Here is a 26,394-nt window from a genome sequence, read left to right on the forward strand (position 1 = left end):
TCTCTAAGTCTCCTTACCCCCTGTTGCCTAATATGTTCCCTTTTATCTAGGCCTACATGTTTACATTTATTCATTTAGCAGACACTTTTATCCAAAGCCACTTACAACCAGAGAATACCATTCAAATACTGTTCTTATACTGTTCAAATGCATTTTTTTTTTTACCTGGGGCCGCATTCACAAAGAAACTTAGAGGCTAACTGGCGAATTTATGGTAGCACCTACGTCTGGAACAGCTTAGAAGAAACAAATTAATTTACCTCTTGTCTATACAAACCTGACTTCAGATTCATTTTAAAAAAGCCTACTCGTGTAGCAAGTCTTCTCACAAGCAAACACCTGTCACTCATCATCAGGCAATCACTGTGATCTGTTCTATATATTAATCTGTGAATAATAATAATAATATCATCATCATATTATTAATGTTGACCGGGTTTAACTAACTTTTATGTGACAGCCCTATAGTCTAATAGGGGCCCTGTACCTATCTCTGGGTTCCTGGCTTAGAAAAAGATTGTGTGTAGTAGGCTATAGATTATTTTGCGCCGATTTTTTCAGTTGTTTATGTTGCCCCCCCAAAAAAGCCAAATGCCCCCCCAAACATGACATCCTGGTAACCCCTCTGCTAATAAGTATGAACAATAATAATAGTGACAATTGCCTTAGCAGGCACCACTAATTACAATTTTTAATTATAGCAGCTCCACAAATGATTACATATTAAAGCAAATGTTCTTCATTTGTATTATATTCTTATTTGTATAGTGCTTTTTACGATACAAATCATTGCAAAGCAACTTTACAGAAAATTAAGTTGCTACAATATTAAGTATTAGCTTATGGCAGTATACTGTCAGTTTGTGCATATGACAGGAATTTTCTGAAAAATGAATACAAAACGGTCAACAGCAATTATTATGTGGCTGCATAGCAAGTAGCAATATTTTTTAGTTCTGTATGTGGTTTCAAGGTTGGCATCATCTCTTCTCATCTCTTAAATTATGATTATATTTTCTATTTAAACTGACATTTCTTTTAGATATTGATAGATTGCTATACTTGGAACTCGTGCAAACCAAAAGTAGGTAGGTTCCTATCATTTAACCTTCAAAATGGTACTTGCTTGCAAACGGACAATTTTTTTTTGCTTTTGTACCATATATGGATATCAAATTCGTCAACTTTTTATTTTTTACATCCACAAAGTTTCCAACAACAAAAACAAGTATTTTTGAAAGTATTTTATACAAGTTAAGTAAATGTATGGTAGCTTGGAACATGCACTAATACCATGTAGAACATGTAAACATAAAATACAGGTATTACGATAGGCGGCTTCCTGAAGTAAAGTCAAAAGTGAAAGTTTTGACATTTGCCAAGTTTGGTAACCCATACTTGGAATTGGTGCTCTGAATTTATCCCATCCAAGGGCACACACACAAAGCAGTGAGAAGTGAATACACCGTGAACACACACACGAAGCAGTGGGCAGCTATATATCCAGGGCCGGGGAGCAAATGGGGGTTCAGTGCCTTGCTCAAGGGCACTTCAGCCATGGGTATTGAGGGTGGAAGAGAATGTGGTTCATTCACAACCTCCCACCTACAACTCCTGCCAGCACAGAGACTCAAACTGGTGACCTTTGGGTAACTAGTCCAACACTCTGACCATTAGGCCACAGCTGTTCCTCAGTGTGGGTTTTCCCAGTCCATCCATGTGCACCCGTCTCAATCCAACTCATGTCAAATTTCATGACATCCCATGAAACTGCAAAAAGCAGTTCCTTTCAGCTCTGATGCAAAGGTGCAAGTCACATTTGATGTACTTCATGTGGATGATCCCCCTGCAGTCAGGGTATTTGCACTCTTCCTATTGCCCTGTCCATAAAATATAGCTGTATATATTTTCTGAAAAGAATACATAATTTTGTTATTTATACATAAATACAACTATACTACAATAAACACTTCAAATCATTAAATAAATGTGATAATTGTATTGATGCTACAATCTATAAAAAATCCCAATGGGGAAATACATTACTGCAATTCCACTGTGGTACAGTGTTGCCATATGGCAACGCAACTATTTTTCCAAAGTGGTACAGGGTTGCCATATGGCAACTTTGATATTTTCTTAATTTACAGTAAAACTATGTTAGACAAAATTGATTTACGAATTAAAATATCTAATTTACTTACCAAAGATGTTGCAAAAAAAATCCCCCTTGAGAAAAGATGTTTAGAAATTAGGCTAATGGAGCAATTTCTGGAGCACTTCAACAGGTGTCTTCTGTGTGAGGTTGACCATGGGAAAAGGAGTTTTGGGAGGACATTCAGTTGTCATGTGACTTAAAAACAGCACATCACTGGCTTTTTTCAGAATAACAAGGAAAGGAGTATAAATTAATTGTTGCCAAATGGCAACTCCGTACCATAGAGGGTTAACTGCTGTTCCAACCAAGCAAAATTAGTTTAACCCAAGCTAAAGAATAAGAATGCACATTTAATCAGATACAGCTGCAGCCACAAATTTTTAGATGCATTATTCGAATGCTTGGCAAAGAGATGCGTTTTAAAGATTTAAACGGACTAGCTATTCCAGAGTTTGGGAGCCAAATGCGAAAAGTCACTTTCTTTATTGGACTTTGCTGTCCTGGGAACTACCAAAAGTCGAGCATTTTGTGACCTTAGGGAGCATGATGGAGTGTAGCGTGGTATAAGACTAGTTAGGTATGCTGGAGCTAAACCATTTAGGGCCTTATAGGCAAGTAGACTGATACAGAACTTAATAGGTAACCAGTGCAGAGACTGTAAATAATGATCATATTTTCTTGACCTGGTAAGGACTCTAGCTGCTGCATTTTGGACTACCTGTAGCTTGTTTATTGAAGAAGCAGGACAACCACCTAGAAGTGCATTACAATAGTCCAGTCTAGAGGTCATGAATGCATGAACTAGCTTTTTTGCATCAGAAACAGGTAACATGTTTCGTAGCTTGCCAATGTTTCTAAGATGGAAGAATGCAGTTTTTGTTACATGGGAAATATGGTTTTCAAAAAACAAGTTGCTGTCTAATATAACACCCAGATTTTGACTGTAGAGGAAGTAACAGTACCTCCGTCTAGTTGCAAACTGTAGTCTACTGGATTCTGTGTACTGTTCTTTGATCCAATAAGTAATATCTCAGTCTTATCTGAATTGAATAGGAGAAAATGATTGGTCTTTTACATTTTTAACACTCTGTTAGATTAGATAATATAGAGGTTTCATCTGGTCTTGTTGCGATATATAGTGGAGTATCCTCATCAGTATTTTATAATATTACCAATTCATTCATATTACTCAGAATATATCTAGGCCAATTATACCAAAATGCGAACTTTGTACTTTCAATGTATTATGTGACTCTCCCTCAAGCAATAAAAGGGAAAATGTGTAATTTAGAAGTATTGATCTTTGGTGCAGAATGGTATGCTGTTGTATCAAACAGTTTTAACAACATATTAAAATAAAATTCCACTTTTTTTTTTTTTTTTTTTTTTTTATGGAAATAGGCTCGTTCTCCAACTCCCTCAGAGTTAATAAATTGAGTTTTACCATTTTTGAATCCGTTCGGCCGGTCTCCGGGTCTGGGGGTAACACTTTTAGCATAGCTTAGCATACATCATTGAATCCTATAGGACCAGTAGCATCGCATTCAGAAATGACCAAAGAGTTTTGATATTGTTCCTATTTAAACCTTGATTCTTCTATAGTTATATTGTGTACTAAAACCAGCGGAAAAAGAAAAGTTGCAATTTTCTATATAGAAACAACATAAAACATTTTAAAAAAAAAGGTAATACAGCCCTATATAACTCTTTCCAGATTAATAGATCCAAAGTTGAGCCATCTGTTATAATCTTAAATGATTATATCATCAGTGACAGCTGGCCACTGTCACGGATGGGCCAGGCTCGCTCACTACCCAATCACAGCGCACACCCTCACCTGAGCTCTGATTACACACACCTGTTCAGTATTATCACCCTCATCAAGACTGCTTCATAAGCACACACCCCACATCACTCCAGTGTCCCGTCTTGTTATTGTGAAGTGGGTTCTTCATGTTGTGCAAGTCAAAGATAGTTATGCTCCCCTTCCTCACATACTTACTACTGCACTCCAGTGTCTGTCTCCTCTATTGACTTTGATATATTAATATATTATCATCATATATTAACAAAATAGACAACTGTAATGATTTTTATAAAGGTGTTTAGTTATTTTGGAGCAACAGACACAATTCTGCTTTAATCCGCCCATAATTTTTCAGTGAACATTAATTAAATGCCAATGTCAGAGCTCAATATTCTAGTAATAATCTGAGCCTTATGAAAATTAACCATGGTTTTATTGTGGTTAAAGTGAAGAAACTATGTTTTTTTGGTGTGTTGATTACCATTTGTATAACCAGTTTTACCACAAATGCCATGGTTACACTATGGTTAGTCTATAGCAAAACCATGGATAATTTGTGGCTACCATGGTTTAACTATAGTAATCATGTTGTAGTATTTAATCCGTAGTAAAAACCAAGGTCTCGTAATAGTGTTTTCTATTCAGGTTGCAAACTGCAGTTTACGTCATGTATAAAGTATATTTCTGTATAAAGAGAAGGGAAGGGAGAAAATGAGAGAAGGCTTCTAAATCCTTAGAAGAAAAAAGGAGGTGAATGTGAGAGAGAGATGAAGAAGAAAGCAGAATGACTAATTTTAATGAACAGGAGCCTTTTGTAGAGGGAGGATACGGTAGCGTATGAGTGTTAAATAGTGAGACAGGAAGAAAGCGAAAAGCAGCGAAAGTGAGGGAGAAGTGCTATGTACTCGGCAATGAATGAATGTGCCGTTAACAGAGAGAAGGGAGAAGTTTTTATCAATCGAGGAAGATTAGCTTTAGGAAGCTACGGATGCCCCCGTCAGCAGTTCTGCTGCGTTCAGCCCTATATCCTAATGAAAACAGTCTCCTGACTATCCTCGCCAGACACACACACGAGCAGACGTCCGCACCTCCTGGACTCTCACACTCAGCACTCTTTCGTTATTGAGTGGTGTTTATTGCTCCCTTATTTATTTCATTTTGTGTTTTCATTTGCCTTTTGAATTCCTTTAGTTTAATTACTCAAGCTAGCTGTTGGGGGACCTGGCCAGAACTGATGCTGCTGGTTCATCAAAAGTGTCTTCTTCCAGTTAAACCAGCTCAGCATGTGAGAGATTACAGGAGGGAACACACACAGGCGCTCAGTGCTTAGTGTTTTAACTAAAGAGTATTAAATAGAAGCCACTGGTCGGTGCATATCATCTGCAATGAAATACTTATTTTATTCAGAAGAGTCTGTCTGTCTGTCGTTCTATCTATTTTTCGATCGATCGGTCGGTCAGTCTTTCTGTCTATCTGTGTGTTTGTATACTGCTAATTTTAACCTTTATAAGCAGGGTTTTTTTTTCAGGCTGGTGTATTATTATTATATTAGCTATTTCAGATATACTCAACCCTAAACCACATGTAAAAACAAAACATATTTTCTATGAGCTCGGTCGGAAAAAGTCTGGCTACATGAGACTGTTTCTACAATAACTTGGATGCCACTCAACTGCCACAGACATTTTGATGAATGAGTTTAGACTAAAGAAGATATTGATAGTGAAAATATTATTTTAGGTGTGCATTACTGTATGGGTTTAAGAATAGATGCTAACTGGAAACTGTACTATTATTCTAAATGTCTTTTGATTATATATGGGCCAACATCAGAGTCACACTGTGAAATCAAGTGTCTGTTGTTCCCTAATGAACCACATAATGATTTCAACAGTAATTCTCTCTTGTGTTCAGAACTTCAACTGGGAAAGGCTTAGAATTCGCATAGCAAAGAAACCAGCCCGTAAGCTTGTGTTTTTAACAACAAACACAAATATTGATCAAAGCCGTCAATGTTACAACCTTTGCAGTTAAAGCTGCATTTTATGCTGCACATTGATCCAATATCTGGCAAGCGGAGTGACATTACTGAGAGAAATGAACAGAGGCAAACGCATATAGGCACACAGAGCAGTGTGTGACTGCAGAAGTGACACAGACACCACAAAATCTCATCAAAGCACTGAAGCAGAAGACTATCGTCATTCACAGACAACCCCAGGAGGACAGAAAGAGAGGGAGAGCATTTACTCAGCTGACTTGGGGAGGGAAGGAGGTGACAGTGAAAAGAGAGATGAGAAAGTATCTTTATAAAGGAGCAGGTATGTATGTGTGTAACAGAGAGATGTGAAGGAGAATGACATCATAATGGCTTGGCCTATATGAGTACACACTTCACCCATGCATACTGCTTCAGGTGTCTTGTAGTAATTCACAGATATTACCCAGTCATCCTGCAATGTCCTAAATGAAGCTTTACAGACCTTAAGATGTAACAGATGTAACCCTCTGGAGGAGAGGAGAGTGAGGTTTACCTGCTCAGATTATGTCAGCTGGCCTCCCTTACACAGCCACCATATTTAATTCTATATAAATGAAAATGAGACCATTGCCGTAAAGCAATCTACCCTGTTCATGGGATTTCATACCTGTTCGGACCACAAAACCAGGTCTTTACGTCTCTGGGGTATATTTGTAGAAATAGCCCCAATATTGGCCGATCCTAATAAACCATACATCAATGGAACTTATTTATTCAGCGTTCAGATGATGTATGAATCTCAATTTTGGAAAATTTACACTTGTGATCCAGGGTCACACACACACACACACACACACACACACACACACATATATATATGTATGTATGTATGTATGTATGTATGTATGTATGTATGTATATATATATATATATATATATATATATATATATATATATATATATATATATATATATATATATATATATATATATATTCATATGTGTGTGTGCATGTGTGTATATGTATGCATTAGATTAGGTTAGATTAAACTTTATTGTCATAGAAAATGTAAGGTACAAGGCAACGAAATGCAGTTAGCATCTAACCAGAAGTGCAATAAGCAGTAAGTACAGAATATACAGTGGCTATAATTGTTACAAATGTACAATAAATATATAGATTATATAAAAATACAGTAGTGCAAGTTATAATAAGTGTAACTGTTTTTTGTTGTTGTTGTAAACCAGATGTAGAGTTGAGGAGGGGTGATGAATGTGTAGTGTTGTGTGTGTGTTTGTGTGTGTGTAGTGGGGTGGTGGGGGGGGGCAGATTCAGAGGGCAGAATTCTGTAAGGAGACAGCTTTAGTGAAAAAGCTTTCCCTGAGTCTGCTGTTCCTTGTCCGGAGGCTCCTGAAGTGCCTCCTGGAGGGCAGGAGGTGAAACAGTCTATGGTCAGGGTGAGAGGAATCCTTAAGGATCCTGTGATCTCAAGGTAAACAGCGTTTTCTCTGGATGTCCTCAATAGCAGGAAGTGGTGTCCATGTAATGCATTGGCTGGTTTTCATCACCCTCTGCAGTGCCTTGCAACTGGTCAAGATGTTCTCGATCGCACACCGGTAGAAGTTCACCAGGGTGGCTGAATACAACTGGTTCTTCTTCAGTGTCCTAAGGAAGAAAAGGCGTTGGTGAGCCTTCTTGACCAGGCTGGAGGTATTTATGGTCCAGGACAGGTCCTCCGAGATGGTGGTTTCCATGAAGCTGGAGACACGTTCAACAACCATTCCATTAATGTGAATGGGGTCATACATGCTTCCCGAAGCCCACAATGAGCTCCTTTGTCTTACTGGTGTTAAGAAGCTGAGGGACAGGTTGAAAATACATATGTATATACTTATTATATATATTAAGTTTAATTAAGTATAACTACTTCACACACACACACACACACACACACACACACACACACACACACACACACACACACACACACACACACACACGTATATATATATATATATATATATATATATATATATAAATATATATATATATATATATATATATATATATATATACATATATATTCTTATCTTTTTTTTAAACAACTTCATTTCAAAAGTTTGGGGTTGTTATTTTTTTTTTTTTTAGATGTCTTTATGTTCACTAAGGCTTTATTTATTCCATTACATATACATAATGTGAAATATTATTACAGTTTTAAATAACTTTCTTCTATATTAATACATTTTTTTTTAAATGTTTTGATTTCTGTGATGGTGAATTTTCAGCATCATTACTCCAGTCTTCAGGGTCACGTGGTCTTCCAGAAATCATTCCATTTTGCTGGTTTGATGTTCGAGAGACCTTTTTTGTTTTTGTGTTTGTGTGTGTGTGTGTGTGTGTGTGTGTGTGTGTGTGTGTGTGTGTGTGTGTAAACCATGATACTTTTCAGGATTATTTCATTAATAAGTAAAACAACATCTGAGATCAAAATGTTTCATAGCATTATAATGTATTTACAGTACAGTCACTTTTGATCGATTTAACGTATCCTTGCTGAATAAAAGTATTGATTAATAATTATTTTTTAATCTTAATGACCTCAAACTTATGGATGGTAATGTACATTATGTAGTTATTAACTGAAATATGACTTCACAGTCCATACATAAACACACTTATGCAACTGATTATTTACTTTGATATACCTTACACTGATGCTGATCCATGTACACTGAGATGCTGCCACACTGTGGTTGACATTAGAATGTACACCTGCTCCTGCTCTCTCTCTCTCTCTCTCTCTCTCTCTCTCTCTCTCTCTCTCTCTCTCTCTCAGAGAAGGAAGTTCTATGATTAGCTCACTCTAGGAGTCACTCCATCTGCCAAGGTTAAGAGCTCTTATCAGTTCTGCTGCAGCTGCCTGTCCAGTACAACACAACAGAACACAACAACTGAGAGAGAGAGACAGAGAGGACAAATGAGACCGAGTGGCATATTGCCAAAAGGCTAAGTGTTTTCACTCCATCACTTCAGGTCAGAACAGAATCGAAGAAGTATTTGCAGATTTACAATGACCAAAACAGAATAACTGAAAGTGTGAAGAAAAAAGAAGGTTAAGGTGGAAAATTTGTCAGATATGTCCAATTATAATGAACCTGGAACTGCGATGAGATGTGCAGCCTGTCCATATGCCATTCTCATAGTCACCATATGGCCCAAAATGCCCTCTGCTGGGGAGAGCAGTGCATCATGGTCCTTCTCGAATATGCACCCACACTAAACAAAACCTCCATCCAGCCTGGTCTGACATTGCTTTCCTTTCAGGATCAAACCTCTTCATACGTTTTTCTGTGAAGATTTCATTGGAATTTGGCTTCAGAAGTGGAATGTGATGTTAAATGTGTAAAACGCCACAACATGTCAGCAGTGGAGATGATCAGACTGGACTATAAAACATGACAGGACATGATAAAATGTAGTCCCGGGCCCTGCAATGAGGGTGGCCGGCTAAAATCCTCTATGATGTTACACTGTTAAAATCATTTTTTGCATTTTTTTTCTGCTAAAAACAAAACAAAACAAAAAACTAACAAAATAACAACAAATAACTACAACAAAAACAACAACTAATAGTGATTTCTGAATGATTATTTGCATATAATTGATGTGGTATAAAAATGTATTTAAAATAGAAACATAACCTTTTCCTTATACATGCATGTTTGTGTATTTATATGTAAATATAAAATATAAACACCAGAGACGGTCGCTGTGATTTTGCCAAGTAAGACATGTTCCCGGATCAACATCTTTTGAACTGTTTTATCTGCACATTCCAGTGCAACAAAAAGCATTTTATTATTATTATTATTATTATTTTTAAATTGATTAAAAGTTACAGTAAAGACATTTAGAATGTTTCAAACGATTCCTATTTATTTTTTATTTTTTAAAAAGCTACTCTTTTGAACTTTCTATAGAAGAGAAGTGTTTTCCTTTAGAATAAATAGAAAAAAAGAACTTAAAATGTTGTCTCAGGCCCTGTGAAGTTTAACTATGGTTACTCATGATTATTAATACAAAGACACAACAAATGCTTGCTTGCATTATAGTCTTATTAATCCTCTCTCACACATGTACACAAAAATAATAGTCTCTGCAAGACCTTTTCCTTTCTGCTGAGATGAGGAGGTGTGATAACACTGTCTAGACATAATATCAAATATAGATGGGCTCCATTGTGAAACGGCACATACAGAGGCATTGTGAGATCAAAAGAAATGCCTCTAACAGGTGTAAAACTGTGGATGGAACAATATGATGAACCAACATGCATCATTAACTGTAGAGTAAAACAACAAGTAGATGATGTGAAAAGAGTTTTTAGCTTGTGCAGGCCAGTTTAGCTAGTTGCTAATGGTGTATTTGGTTTCTGAATGTGTGTGCGTATGTGCGCCTGTGTTTTTTCCCGTAAAGTTTGTTGCTGGGTCTAGGGAGAACATCCTGTCAGCAGACCCTCAGGAAAGGCTTGTGTGTGTCTGTTTAGACAAAGGTTTGTGTATGTGTGTGTAAAATAGATAAAAAGACTAAAACACCTGCTGCACAAATACATTTCCGTTTAATGCAGGAAGCAACAAGTTTCAAGCTAAAATCATAAAGTCAACACCTTCCCTCACTTATAATTCCCTCACTTGCAACACTCGTCTGACCCTCAGATAACCTCAGATAAAGTTGTCAATTTCATCGGTTGTATTGTGACACAGCTCATGCAACGATGTAACACTAATTATATAAAACCTACTGTTTTTAGATCTTGTTTTAATGTGTGCACAATTCTGTACCAATAGCGGCACAAAAAAGAATACTAAAATAATACTCAAAGTGCATTTTATCATCTGCCCCAAACTTTCACCAGTAGTGGAGTGTTTTAACATAAAAAGTGTTTTAGCATAACAATTTTACATGCTGCCAAGAAAAAATGACACATTGCAACAGTACACACTGGATAGTTTTGAGACTGACAGCTGTTGTTTAAAGTGGGTTCAGAACTAGTTTGAATGTTTTTGAAAGAAGTTTCAAAAATTCAAATTTATTTTGATTTAAAAATGTTATATAGTCCTGTGACAGAAAATCTACATTTTCAGCATCCATTACTCCAGTTTTGTAATTATATTTACTGTCACTTTTGATTAATTAAATTGGTCTATTAATTTACTTAGAATTAAAAATCAAACTGACCTCAAACGTTTGAATATGTGCTGAACTGATTTAAAGGAATAGTGTACCCAGAAATGAAATTTTTCTTAAAATGTGCTCTCCCTCAGGCCATCCAAGATTTTGTGTCTAAATCAGAACACATTTTGGGGAAATGTAGCATTTGCAACACTTGCTCACCAATGGATCCTCTGCAGTGAATGGGTGCCGTCAGAATGAGCGACCCGACAACTAATAAAAAACATCACAATAATCCATCAGTTAACATCTTGTGAAGTGAAAAGCTGCGTGTTTGTAAAAAAAAACAAATCCATCCAGGCATTTTAACTTTAAACTGTTGCCTCCAATCTATAAAAACACTTCCTCCAATTCAAAAAGTGAATCATCTCTCATCAAAACCCACAGACATATTTGTTTAGAACTTTCTGTTTCGGACTGTTTTTGTTTGTAACAGTGCTTGACTTTTTGACTGGCAAAGCAATATTATAAATAGATGACTATAATTTAACCACAAGCAATGGTTTGAAGCTATATTTCTTCAAATATGTTCTGACGAGCAAACAAACACAACTACATCTTGGAGGCCTGAGGGTGAATACATTTTCAAGAAATTTTACAATTTGGGTTAATCCCCCCTTTAAGCGCATTAATTGGACTAACAAGCAATTTTAGCTGCAGTGTGTATCTGAAATCAATGGACAGAATGCACACAAACAAGTATCTTTCCAAGTGGTCAGTAGTCCGGCAGCTGTTCTAATGGCATTGTGAGCTATAATCAGTGTGAATGAGATAGCACAGAGCGCCGGGATGGCCTGATCTGTGGTCAGCAGGTCAGCATGGCTGCTCTTATGGGCTCCCGCTTGCAACACGCCACACCACAGAGCTTCCTTCAGAGGGAGGAAGAGAGAAAGGTAGAGTCATATATACAGATAGAAAGTGGTTCTGGTGTACCGCTGGAGGACGTTCCGCTGGGCTGATGTGGCCGTCCTCACTTCAGAGTCAGCCATCAGAAGCAGATTCAACACCACAGAGACCAAACCTTCCTGACCTCGCTCTCCACATTACCCATGACCAACGGTGTCTCCAAACAAGCCCTGCACGCTCACAACCACTGAAGTCTGCCAGCCAGGAATATGAGACCTGGAAATGGGAATCATATTCATGTTTAGCATTTGGAATAGAACAACTGAAAAAGTAGGCTTTTTAGAAAATTATAAATGGTGCATATTTTTTCCAGGGGTGAATAAAACCAAATATATTCTTGTGGGTAAAACCAGAAAAAAAGGAATTTTGATTCTAGCCCTTATGTTTTTAAAATTGTGAACTAAAACACAAATAGTGCCACCTAGTGTCTGACAGATTTGCATGCTTTCACCTGAGTTGGAAGCATCCCGCTAAGTTTGAGATTTCTATGATTTATGGTCTCTGACGCCCAGAAACGTTCAGTTCTTGGACATAAAATAGGAAATGGTATAGTAGAGGTGGATTCATCGCGCAACTGATCATGACTGTGCGTCAAGGTCTGCAAGAAGTGTTTTAAACTGGATTTAAAAAAAAAGATTTAGCCTTTTATTTATTGAAAGTCAGTGTGTTCCAATGTTGTTTGAATCCAAATCTTTCTGAAAGTGTATGATGTTGCACAGAAGAAAGTCTTACAGGTTTGTAACTACTTGAAGGTGAGTAAATAATAGCACAATATTCAATTTTGTCCAAACTGTCCCTTTAAGACAAAAAGACAAGAAAAAAAAGGGAATTCAGGGAAGCACTAACCAAAGTTATGTTTGCTCATACAGCTACATTATCATTTAATTGATTTTTAATATGTCTTAAATGACAACATGTAAATGCACACACAAAAACAGTTTAGAGCGCTACACACCCTTTTCTGCCTCAGATGTTTGTCTCTCTTTCTGTCTCTCTCGCCGTCTTGCCAAGCTCCTGTTTCTTTGCATCACCATGAGCACTGTTTCCTGTTTTTCATACAAACTCCTAACTGTCTCTGAGGACCAACAAAGGAACCTCAACAACCTCACACACACACACACACACACACACACACTCAAACTAACTCCACAGGGAGGTATGTGAGCATAATAGAGATGGGTCTAGAGGGTTTTATTGACGTCTGAATCATTCAGAGATGCTGTGTTGTCAAGGCTTTTCTTCAGGTCAGTAAACACCCAGCAAACCAGCACAGCAACTGTACCCATATCACCACATATTAGAACATTCCTGTGTGTTCTTACACCCACTGACATCTCATTTTACAGCAGCAAACAAATATAGAATATAGTATGTATAGCCTACTAGGCATGTACAGTATATGACCTCTACAACTCATCAAATGCCAAATGTATATTTAGTGGAGCGCTATATATTTATATATAAAGGCCATCGAAATGAAAAGGCCAGTAACTGTCAGGCTACATGCAATGTAACTACAGTACCATCAAAGCCCAGGCTTACTTCAGTTTTAACACAAATACTTAAAGGGTTAGTTCACCTGAGAATTAAAATTTGTTAATCTCACTCACCCTCGAAGCATCCTAGGTGTATGTGACTTTCCTCTTTCAGAATAATCCAGTCAAAGTTATATAAAAATTGCCTTTCAATGGGGGTAAGTGGTGATTGTTGTCAACTGTTCAGAAGACGTGAAATAAAGTGTGCGCATCCGTAATAAAACGTCCCTCACACGGCTCCGGGGGGTGAATAAAAGCCCCCTGTAGCGAATCCATGCATTTTTGTAAGATAAATATCCAGATTTCAAATGCAATAAATACTTTTTTTCTCACTTCTGCTGACTGCGGGGAACCGGAATACTGCATTGAAAATTGCAATGCATTGCTTTATCATTATTCACAACTTATGTAGCCTCATGGGACAGTAAAGTGTATGTTAGATGAGCATGTCAGAATAATTTTTTTATTTTTTTATTTGAATTCGGACAGTTTTTCTTCCACCTACTATATTCAGGAAGTAGGCATATTCGGATACAGCTCGTATTGTGGCCATAGAGTCAACAGTGCAGGGATCTATATCAATGCTGTTGATGAAAAATTTCGTTTACAAAGTAGTGGGAAATACCTCCTTGAGGTATCACTGATGTTGAGTAATACGTGACCAGGAAAAGGAAAAAAACATCCTCCAACTGGGAAAAAAAATGGAACAGACTGAGAAATAGGAAATGTTGTGCTGAGGGCTGACAGTATAAGCAGCAGTGAACACTTTTGTTAACATCACACATCTGCCATATGTCAAAGACACCTAATGTCTATAAAGTGATTTTAAGCTAACCTGTTGACAAATAAGGTTTGAAGTGTTGTGCAATCTTACTCTCATTCCCTCTCTTTGTATCTGTTTTTGAGTGTGAAATTAAAGTGTGTGAAACAGGAAGAAACTGGAATAACAAAGGAGAGGAAACAGAGTCATCTGCTTTACGAATGAACACACACACATTTTAACAGGTGACAATGTGCGAATCCACCAGATGCAGTTAAGATGGTCCTTAAAAACTACAACAACCGCACTCATGTAAACATGTCAGTGGACAGTGTGTGTGTTTTAAATCACACCCGTGTTTGTCTATTCAACTCTATGTCTTATGTTTTCAGTATTTAAGCAATTATCACACAAGCAGGAGTGAATATCAACATTCAGTACAACAGCAGGTTTTTTTTTCACAATGTCTATCAACTAAATTAATATGTAAATGTCTCTGGAAAAATTCACCTTCAAATTTCTTGGGAACAGGATCACTGCAGTGCTGCTTCATGCTCACTCCGTTGCTGGCCACAGAGAGAGAGTTGCAGAAGAAGAGAGACCGAGAGAGACCATAAAAAAGGAATAGGAGATGTTTGGCTTTCCATCAGAAACTTGAGCTCTTTTTGAAGTGCCGAATAGCACTGGAGTGGGTGGTTAGCTTCAGAGACTCACAAGCGACACATAAGCAACATCTTTCCTCATCTTGTTTTCCTGTCTTTTTCAATTTTGGTTGGAACTTTCCAGACATTTTTGGGGTAAATTAAGAGTAAATAAGTGGAATATGCTGACTAACTTTTCATGTGAAAATAAAATCAGAAAATAGAATCGGAAAGCAACAAGAAGGAAAGCTTTATAGAGCTATATAGCTTCAAACTAGGAGTGTGTCTATTGTGTGCAGATATTCAGAGAGCAAGAAGATGAAAGCTAAAGAAGCTTTTCCTGAAAATTTTTTTCTCCCCCCCATTTTTTAGTAGTTCAGACTCGTAACCATTCTCTTGTTTTGTTCTTTTTTTGCTTGAGCGATTTATTATTTGATTATTTCGGTGATTACTTTCTTGTTTCTTTCTTTTTCATTTTTATTTATTTCTTTAACAGTTTCAATAAGATGTTTTATGTTTGTTTAATTTATTTGCTTGATTTTTTTATTTTATTTTGATTGCTTCTTTCTTTCTTTATTTGGGTCATTGTTTTTTAATGGTTGTTTAATTTGTTCGATTGTGTTTGAGTTGCTGTTTCACTGTTGGTTTGATTATTTTTTTTTTTGTTTCTTTGACTTTTTCTGTTTGTTTGTTTGTTTTTGTTTGAGTATTTATTTATTTTTATGTTTGTGTCATTGTTTGTTTGACTGATTGCAGTTTCTGTCTTCGACTGCTTGTTTTGTTTGTTTTTGTTTAACTTTGAGTATTTGTTTCATTTTTTTCTTTTGTTTGATTGCTTAGGTTTTTTTCTTTTCTTTTAGTATTTGAGTCTTTATTTCATTGTTTGTTTAACTGATTGCAGTTTCTGTCTTCAAGAGTTTGATTTGTTCTGTTTTTTGTTTGACTGAGTATTTGTTTCATTGTTTGATTGCTTCTTTCTTTCTTTTCTTCTGTCATCTACCCTCATTTACCCCCCACCCTCCCCCCACATTTGGCTCTTGGCCACTCCCCACACTTGCGGTCTCGCTGTCTTCTTCTCTCCCAGAGAAAACCACTTAATGCAAACAAAAAAAGAGTTTTGTCCTCAGTTTGCAGAGTCCTGTCACATCGCTACGGAAACAGCCATTTAACACAGTGAAGATAAATCAGTGAGTAAGTGCTAGTGTCTTTACATCACAGAGACTTGAAAAAAACATCACTCATGAAGGGCATAGAGTTGTTTTTTATAATTACATGGATAGCAAATAACAGGCAGGATGAGAAAGGAATAAAATAACATACAGAGCCTGGGTGGATGTTACACAACGGCCGCATGGCACCAGCGGGTTAAGAGACTGTGGGTCCTGGGAAAAGGATATGAGTTTACTGTATGTGTCTGTGTGTGTGTGTGTGTGTGTGTGATTGACTGTGTCTGAGAGAGTCAACAATTGAAATTACCCTGTCGAAGACCAAGTGGAGACACTGCCCTCGAAACCTCCAGGCCAGGGCAGTGACTAGCCCTTTAGTAGTATGTGCTGAGTGTGTGGGTGAGCACACACACACACACACACACACACACACACACTCAAACTCCAAGGGCCAAGTCCTGGTTGACTCTGCAGAGACAGAGACTCACAATGATATGTTTGTAAAAGAGAAAATGGAAACCTGAGAAGGGGAATTGTGTGAAAGGAAAAAATAACCTCGAAACAGAAAAACATCAAAAACACCCAAAACAACCCCCAAAAAAGAACGGCACATTTATGAGGGCTGTTTTAGTCTGCTGGCTCACTCCCCGATCTTTAGCAAGGCGTCACTCGGGGTCAGCAGCCCGTCTCACAGACGCTGCACTGTCAATTATGGCACTGTCATGGAAACTGCAGAAAGCCATGGAGAAAATGACCCCTAACAACTCAGAGTAGTGCAGCTTGTCCTGGAATAACACAATGAACTGCTACTTTAACAATTAGAGCACACTGTCGACAACTGCCATGTTTAACTGTTATTTCTTACAATAAAATACTATATTCAGAACTTAACATTGAAATGAAAGCTTATAGGTCATTTACTCAAATGACAAATGACTGTTTAAACATAACCATATCATGCAAAATTATGTAATAATCATGTGAGTAGTTGTTTTGTTCACTTCACATATCTACACTAGGGCCTAAATGTGGCACTTCTGTTCATTGTACGTAGTATGGACAAATATCATTTGTAATTAAAAAGTAAGTGCAATGAAAAAATGGCGTAGAAACAAATTTCACTTTTAATTAAATTAAAGAAATGGCAAATATTACATTAAATAAACATTACATTTTGAAGTGGAAAGACTGAAATAGATTTTTTTTTTTTTTTTTTTTGTAAAATGTGCTACAATAATCTGTTTTAGTTTCCAAACTTCGAAAATTGATTTTTACAGTGTGTGTATATTTTAAGCAAGGTCATGTCAAGGTAAAGTAAAACAATTAAACACAAACTAACACACAGTAGTGTTGTTGCATTCCTGTGTTTGTGAACAAATCAGTTAAGTAAATGAGTCAATGACTCACTCACAAATACAGTCACTTGTTCTGTTCTAGAATCAGCAATTTTAATAAATCAGTTAAAGGAAGGATTCTATGACTCACAAAGACAGTCACTTGCTTTGTTATACAGAGCCATGCACAAGACCAAAAACTAAATGCCATTGCTGCAAATGAAAATTCATAAAAAATGTATTAATTTGTTTCCTTGTTGCCACAAATTCTTAATTTCCACCACAATATCATACCATGTGTGGGGATCTGTAGTGTTACATGAATAAAGAGTCAACAAAGAATTGCATTCTGTCTGAAGCAGAAAAACAGAGAAAACAGTGAAAAGTCACTGTTCGTCCAGTCAGCTGACAACCAGACTGTTATATAAAGACATGCAAGTAAAAGTGACAACAAAAAAGCAAAAGCACAATAAATCAACAAATAGCAAAAAAGGAAAAAACGATGGGAACATGCTGAGAACCTAAACACTGTGTACATATACTCAAGATTACTGTAATGCAGGCAAAGGTAATTATTGTAATTCTACAGCACAACACTGCTACATTACAGTTATTTTCTGAACCTGTTTACAGTGAAGTTTCAGAATACAGTCATCATTTAATTGCAATAAATGTACTTCTTATGTAAAAAAAAAAAAAAAAAAAAAAAAACACTGTCCTGTTCAGTGCACAAATATTGTGTATCCACTGGAAGTGAGCCTGAAAATGTGATTAAAATGTATGGAAGCATTAGTAGTAAGCATAAATTTGAATATACAGCTGATGCATAGGAAGTCTTAGCAGGTTGTTCACACTGTAACTATCACAACCTGTGTTTGAAGCTCAGAGTAGGATGTCATGTGTCCATTTGGTTGGGTCACAGTTACCGTTCTGTCCGAGGTTTGAACCCATAACCCACGGGTCACACAAACCCAAGGCCACCAAACCACCAGGCCTGTGCACAGCCATGCTCGTAAATTATGCTGACAGTTCAGGAAAGGGAAAGTCAAAGGAGACTTACGTTCCAGTTCATCAGTAAAGATTGGACACAGAAAGTCAGGAAATAAGGACCAGCAGCTTTGTGTTTTCCATGCTGTCTCTGGAATAATATTCCATTTAAAAAGCCACCTACTCACAGGGATCAAGTTGCAGTGATTTAATGTGACATTTTATGTAGTATCAATGCTAAAATGTCAAATATAGCTCTTGCTAGTTACAGTGGTTTTTTTTTTTTTATGTCTATATAATTTTAAGGACCTCAATCAACTATTAAGCAAAATTAGTTTAAGTTTGCCAGTTGCTTTAGCTTCTTTAAGAAAGAAAAAAAACATGAATAAAAATAAATAAGTAAAAATATCTGTTATGCTCAAGGCTGCACTTATTCGATCGAAAACACAATGTTTCCACAGAAATATTAAGCAGCACAACTGTTTTCAACATTGATAATAATAAAAAATGTTTCATCCGCCTCAAATCAGCATATTAGGATGATTTCTGAAGGATCATGTGACACTGAAGACTGGAGTAATGATGCTGAAAATACAGCTTTGCTATCACAGGAATAAATTACATCTTAAAATTCAAGTAGAAAACAATTATTTCAAATTGAAATAATTTGTAACACTGTTTTTACTGTGTTTTTGAACAAATAAAAAGCATCAGCCTTGCTGAGACAAGGCAGGATTGAGAGACATATTACATCACACATCTACCAGGTGTAAGCAGGGCCAGTGTGTCCCGTAATAGATGCGTGGTTCCTTTACACATTTACGGGTACACGCATGTTTATTCACGCACTCATATGCGCCACGTCCTGCTGCCTACACAGGAAGGGGAGGTAGAGCTACTTCCTGTCCAAGAGGGAAAGAGCAAGGGTATAGCAGGGGGCCACACTTCCTGTTAAGAAGAAGAAGGGAGGAAAGAAACAGAAAATATACAGATGACATCATGCAGTAGGTTTGTTGGACGGGGTTTTGGGGAGAGTCCGTATTTTGGCCTGATGGAAAAGCTGAAGCAAGTGTGTAAAGAAACACACACACACACACGTGCACTCTTCAGCTGCAATAATAAAACACTAACACAGGTCAAGCTCTTTCGTCTTCTTACTTACTGACACATGAAATCACTAACACTCCCATGCATGCAAATGCATAAATCAAACACAGATATAAAACCATGCTACGTGACAAGAGTGACAACTAAAGTTTTGCATAATATGTTGAATATGCGAGTGATATAGCCATATGGCATGACTGTTCACTATGGTTGCTAGGGGATCTCTCTGCAGTATTTCACAGAAGTGCCTCACACGATTGCGTTCCCAAAAATCAGGTGTCCTCCTCTGAATGCAACATAACATGACAGAATTTGTTATTGCACATATCGTTATGAGCTTCAGTTGTTTCAGTTGCAGTAACTTCTATTTTTATCATTACCATTTTTATTATTATTATTATTTTTATTATTAATGATCGTAAAGTGATGATTTAGTTCTCTTTGACACATGGATTGAAATGGAATTTCATTTGCAAAATTAGTTATGCAATATTCCATTTTTGGTATAAGTTAAATTCACAACTTTGAATGGAAACATAGCTTATGATATTCTGGTCTCAAGATATGTGAACATTTGCTTGAGCATTTACACTGGCAAACAACAGAACAGCAGCACATGCTAATATTAATGTTATTGTGTGTTGGTTTGAAGGCTAATAAAAATCTATTGGGGTGTTTGGATTTATTAATGCACGTTAAAATATTTATTAAAATCTTATTTACATCATTATCTTAATAGGCTGTATATTAACTTTGGAAGAAAACTGGTAGTTTGAGCACCCCCATATAGCCAAATTGGTCATAACACCCCTCGGCCTTGAATATTCGACTGTGAAATTAATAGTCAAATCAAGCTCTTCCTATCGAAGCATCGAATCTTTGACTATTTAGGGTCACCCTAATGTTTTAACTATAATCAATACAACATAAAAATCCATTCTCTCTCTTTTTTTTCTGTCTGGAGCTCTAAAATTATCAGCGCTATGCAGGTACAGAAACAGTGTAAGCAAAAGTTGTGGCAAAATGTTCAAAGGCATTGAGAATGCTTTGAACCTCTTTATTTTTAGGCCCAATGTCTTTTCATAGAAAACAAACACAGGTCAGTTGACTGATAAGATACAAAGACTTAAGTCGAAACATTGTTTCAAACTTGAGATTCCTGAAGCCTGCAGACTTGAGTTTTGATTAATCATCCTTTACAAAAAGTGAAGAGATTTACTGTCATTTGGGTAAAAAAAAAATAATAAAAAAAAAAAAAAAAATCACCAGGGGTGCATATCGTGAAAACACTGCTCATGAGTTCATGAAGCCACAGATGGGCAATAAACCGTAAACTGTGAAAGAAATGGCGAAATACCAGCAACAACCACAAATTTAGCTTTCAAGCTTTCTTTCTGTCTTTCACACAAAATAACACGCAGCTCAAAATAAGCCTCGTTTTGCTGACCTGCACATCGGACTTCAGAATTACTGGACCTGCATGATCGGTCAGTGTTGTTCTTTCCATTTAGGGAGCTGGTCAGGGGTGAAAAAAAGCTCCTCTTTCCTGCAACATCCTTTCCCCTGCAACACACACACACACACACTCACATATTCTACAACACACAGATTCCTGCTATCCCAACATCCCCAGTTTCCCCAGGATCTTCCTCTGTTTTGACATTCCTGCTAATTCTTTGGCTAATTAATTGGCGGGATGAAACTTTACCACACGGCAGCTGACCTGGACCTAACTGAGCTCACTTAACATTTTGGCTAAAGAACCTGTGGTGTGTCATTCAACAGACATCCGAATATAGTCAGCATGATATGAAGGAAAAGAACACATGAAGTGTGTATCATTAGATGTAAAGAATAACACACACTAGGCATCCAGCCTGAAATGTTAATGCTTTGGAAAGACTATTTTCCCTCTTGAAACCCACTCTTATATCAATCTTTTTGTTCTCCAGTACTGAGTGAATCAACATGAGGGAGCATTTCTTTAATCTCAGAGCTGCCTTTTTTTTGTATGAAGACATAAGAGAAGACAGTTTCAGTTTTGTTCTCCTCAGTCGAAAATGTTTTCTTTTTATCCGTGGTTTTAGGGGAAAAAATAGCTTAAAGAGCCAAACTCATTTTGTGGCTGATCAAAAATCTTGGAGGAGGGAATCAGAGAGACAAGACTGGATTACAACTTAAACATTGCGGCCCTGCTCTCGCTCTCTGTTCTCTCAAAAAGGCAACAACAATTGCAGTCACATCACCCATTTGACATAAATCAGGCAAATATTCACCTAATGAAAGTGTAAAGATTTTGACAACTCCCCATTATTTAGTGACAACTTTATTTAGCAAAATATGCATTGATACATTTTGCTGTGCAATACATTTTTTTTATTTTTATTTTATTAAAACTGTTGTAAGAAGAAAAAAAGAACACATAGAAAAGCACATGCACTCTGTGGTGTGGGAAAGTGTGTTAGTGAAATACTATGTACAATTGTGTGTTTTCAATTTAATTGCTTTGATTTAATAGCTCTGAGACATTTTTTATTGCAAACTCGTTTTATTTGAAGATAATTATTACCAAAAGGGGGAGAGTTATTACCAACTCAACATGTTCCTCAAATGCTAAGAGGATTACAAAATTTCATGTCCACATGAAATGCCCAATTCAAACATATTCAACCACACAGAAGGGAAGAATGCGAGATAAATTAGTCGCCAATGGATCAAAATACATAAAATGAGTATTTGAAAGATATTAAGTGCAGTATAAAAGTCTTGAGTGGTTTTCACATACCCAGTGCAAAACATATTTTTATACAACCTTATATAAAATGTCTATAAAAATAGAAATAAACATTATAAAAAGCAAATAAAAAGACAAATATATATGCATTGCAAAAAATATTCACATTCTTGACTTCCACGTCCCAGTACCCTCATTTGAGACCGTAAGCATACAGTAGCTGGATGGAGTCAGCAAAATTATCGGTTAAATCGGCCACAGTCTCAGAAAGTACAGGTTATCAAGACCAGAAATGACTAGTCATACTGTGAAATGTAATTTAGTGAAGTCTATACGGTGAGAACCATCCTGTATAGAGTTCAGTAACCTCCAGTGATTCGTGAAACCGGGCAAGATGATTCCCTGAAGAAGGCAACTCGAATAAATCAAAAAGATCTGAGACTCAAAAAAGCCATATGTGCACCAGACTTCAGGACAGCGCGGAGAAGCGGGTTTATCCCGTAATGCATGCGCTGTAGTAGACGGCGCTGCTGGCGTCGGACAGGGCTGATATCAAAGCGCTGCTCTCCTCGCAAGGGGCGTTCCTACTCAATCGAGTCCTGTTCACACTCAGGTATTGGTCGAACTCGATCCTGTCCACTTCGCCCCAGAACTCGGCCGAGGGTCCCAGCTGGTCCACAGCGTCCAGAGAGGGTGGAGCGACCTGAGCGACTGCCGAGGTCTCGGGCGGTGGAGACAGCTGGCCCAGATGAGAGGTGAAGGCGGGCTGGGACTGACTGCTCCCGTATATCTGACCGTAATAGCCTGCAGGTGTGGGAGTGTGAGGAGCCTTGGAGGATTCAGGGAGGCTCATGTTGGGGTAGAGACCGTTAGGGTTCGTGGACTCCACAACCAGGCATTTCTCCTGCAGCGGGAGGCAGGCCAGCGGAGACTTCTGGTTGAGGTGTGGGTGGGAATGCTGGAGGTTATGGGAGTTGTGATGAGGGTGGTGGCCAGTTTGATGGTTTGGATGTTGGTGGTAGTTTATCCACGAACCCAGACCCACATCTTCCTGCATGTGAGGGGGGAAAAACACTGAATCTCCGCCTCCCTCCTCCAACACGTCCAATGGTGACATCTCCGGCGTTGGCAGGCCAAAACTCTCCAGCTCCGAAACTCCGGAGTGGTGGAGGTCTCGGAAGTGTCCCAGAGGAGGCAGCAGATGATGGGCATGGCGATGTTGCGAGTAAGCTTCTCCTGGGCCCGGGCCGCCAGCGAGGCCTTGGAGGAGCAAACCCGGTTCCACTCGTTTCATCTTCTTGGGCTGTTTTTTGCGGCGAGGGCGGTATTTGTAGTTCGGGTGATCCTGGAGGTGCTGCAAACGGAGTCGTTCGGCTTCCTCCACAAACGGACGCTTGTCTAGTGTGCTTAGAGCCTTCCAGGATTGACCTAAAAACATCATCCAATCAGTGTTGTTGTTTCAGGATTCGTTGTGCTACTTTTTGCGTTAGAGCTGTTTTTGCTTTAGTAGCTTATAAATGATCTTTTATCATACGTAGTTTAGTCACTACAACATTGTTCTAATTTAACCCAGAAACAATGCCAGAGTATTGAGACAGATTCCTCTGATTATTTACAAAAAGTATTTCATTTAGCTCTCGGGAATAAATATACAAATATAATCATGCACAAATGATTTTTAAATGAGCTGTCACAATTTTTACATTTGCAGCAGTGATTGCTGTTGGTGAAAACAGATGTAACACAAGCACTGACAAACGTGTGTGTGACATGAGCAAATCATTATGTGTAACTGGTGCGGGGCACATGGGGTTGGGTTGTAGTATTTGAATTATTAATGGGTCAATGGCTTCAGACAATCGGCAGCTTGTGTTTCTGCCACAGCCCTGTTATATTTTAAAAAACAAGGAGATCAAAATGTGTCCCCGAGAAACAGCCAAACACACATATTGTAAAAGATTTAAAAAAAAAAATACAATTACATGACTTTCATGTCATGTGTGCCTAAGGCTTGTTTACTAATCAATAATCCTGAGCGTCATTCAAACTTGACATGAATATTAAATTGAGTTTGTAATAATTTTAAATGGCAATGAATCAGCCTGACTGTAGAAGTAGCAGGATGTGAATAAGCAAAATTAATATCAATTTAACAATAAACTCCAAAAATGATTATGTTTAAACGATTCGATTTGGCATTAACTTCATTTTATAGTTCATTTATACAATTATTCCTCTAATAACCTCACATTCACAATCTTTTTAAAATGTAATTATCATTCTTTTATATATATATATATATATATATATATATATATATATATATATATATATATATATATATAATTTACTACATGTATTAATTAGGCAATTCTGACACATATATTATATATTTTTTATTTGAATTTTCATATTTTAAACCACCAGTTTTCAAACATCCCACATCGCAAATGCACTCTCCTGACCCCGGTTTAACCCCCGAGATGTGATGTATAGTGAGTGTCTTACCCAGCATCTTACTGAGCACGGCGTTATGCAGGTCTGGGTTCTGGATGGCCAGACGTTTGCGCTCGTCTTTAGCCCACACCATGAAGGCATTCATCGGCCTCCTGATCCTCGACTCCCCCCCTGATTTTCCATCGCTGGAGCCCAGGGTCAGAGCTCCAGGGCGGGTTGAGTCCGGGCTTCCCGTCCTGGCCTCTGCTCCGGTTCGGGACCCCGTCCGTGTTCCAGAGCCAGGCACCGGTGCCAGCTCTGTGGTCCGGCTGCGGTCAAAACCATGTCCCCGGTCAGGGCCCGGAGTGCTGGAAGAGGCACCCCATGTCCCACGCTCCGCAACCTGGCTGGGCTGAGAACTGGCCTCTTGACAGCAACTAGACTCAGATATATTCATTCCAGCAAGACCACCACGGTTAAAGCACGCTGTTGTCTTGGAATAGAATCAACACCTCTTTACTACTTTAAGCTACTTTAAATATAGACTGACCAGTAACCCAAATGAAATGAATTGTAAAAAGAAAGAAAAAGAGTTAGAAAAGGCTGCACCCTTTGTTTCAGAGAAGCATAAAATCCCACAGATGTTAGTTTTGTAACTCCTGCCCTCCAGACGGTATATAGTTCTTGTGCTGAGTTTGAAAGTTGTAGTGAGTTTTGATGAACCCATGCTGTAAATATATATGTGGCCTGAGCCAATCAGAGCGTCAGCCCGGACAGGAGCGGCAGGAGGGGTAGCCAGTGGGAGTTGTCCTGCCCCCCTATACAGCCTCCACAGACAGAGAGATGTAATCTGAGAGGGCCATTGTTTTAGGCCTGCTGTACACACACTCATATAGGGCACATACACTAAATCATAACACACTTGCGCACACACAGGAACCCTGTTTTTACTGGGGGGCCGGGACCACAAAGAAAGCTGTGCACTTGAGTGTTAACAACTTGTAACAATGAGCGCAAATGTAAAGACATGGCAGTCAACACGAAGTGAAGAAAACACATAAACCCAACATACACACTAATGTAACATAACCATTTTAGATGCATTCAACCTTTGCCCAGAATATACAGCAAAGCCTGCTCTCTGGTTTCTTGGTAGCATGAAATAACTATACTTAAAGTGATTTATAGACAGTTTTCACAGCTAAATATTTGTGGTCAACCCATCATTTATTTAAAAATACACTGTAAAAAGTCAAAACATGCAGTTTTTACCCTAAAAAATTAGTTCTACCATATGTGACCCTTAAAAATTACTTTAAAAAATGACTTTGTGCAACCCAATATAGTCAGGCTGATTTAGTTATATTAAATATTATATTTGACTTGGATAAAACCTGATAATTTAGAAGCATTTTTTTTCCAGTGTTGATTATTTATATAGGGGTCAGAAGTGTAAAGCCTGTTTTATTAAAATTTTGGAAATGAAAAGTTCACAAATCTACGGCTAAAAAGTAACTAAAACTTCAGTTTATCAACTTTATTATTTTAGGAGCTGAGGTACAGTTTCATATACTGTACTTCATATATATATTTTTTTATTTGGATT

General features: G+C 37.7%; 1 protein-coding gene across 1 annotated transcript; it reads right to left on the bottom strand.

The window, feature by feature from the left end:
• Positions 1-22,452: 22,452 nt before the first annotated feature.
• sox18 (SRY-box transcription factor 18) lies at positions 22,453-25,693 on the bottom strand. The gene is made up of 2 exons (XM_026199480.1): positions 24,861-25,693; positions 22,453-23,780 (listed from the first exon to the last, which is right to left on the bottom strand). Exons 1-2 carry the CDS (start codon positions 25,243-25,245, stop codon positions 22,846-22,848), a joined length of 1,320 nt encoding a protein of 439 aa, XP_026055265.1. The 5' UTR covers positions 25,246-25,693; the 3' UTR covers positions 22,453-22,845.
• Between the last annotated feature and the right edge of the window lie 701 nt (positions 25,694-26,394).

This window comes from Carassius auratus, chromosome 23, assembly GCF_003368295.1.
Source record: "Carassius auratus strain Wakin chromosome 23, ASM336829v1, whole genome shotgun sequence".
NCBI classification, from domain to species: domain Eukaryota; kingdom Metazoa; phylum Chordata; class Actinopteri; order Cypriniformes; family Cyprinidae; genus Carassius; species Carassius auratus.

Bases quoted from the DNA above. Each gene is read 5' to 3' on its own strand.
- sox18 (XM_026199480.1), bottom strand. From the start codon at position 25,245: ATGAATATATCTGAGTCTAGTTGCTGTCAAGAGGCCAGTTCTCAGCCC. The intron at 23,781-24,860 runs GTAAGACACTCA...TGATGTTTTTAG, and splicing joins CGTGCTCAGTAAGATGCTGG to GTCAATCCTGGAAGGCTCTA.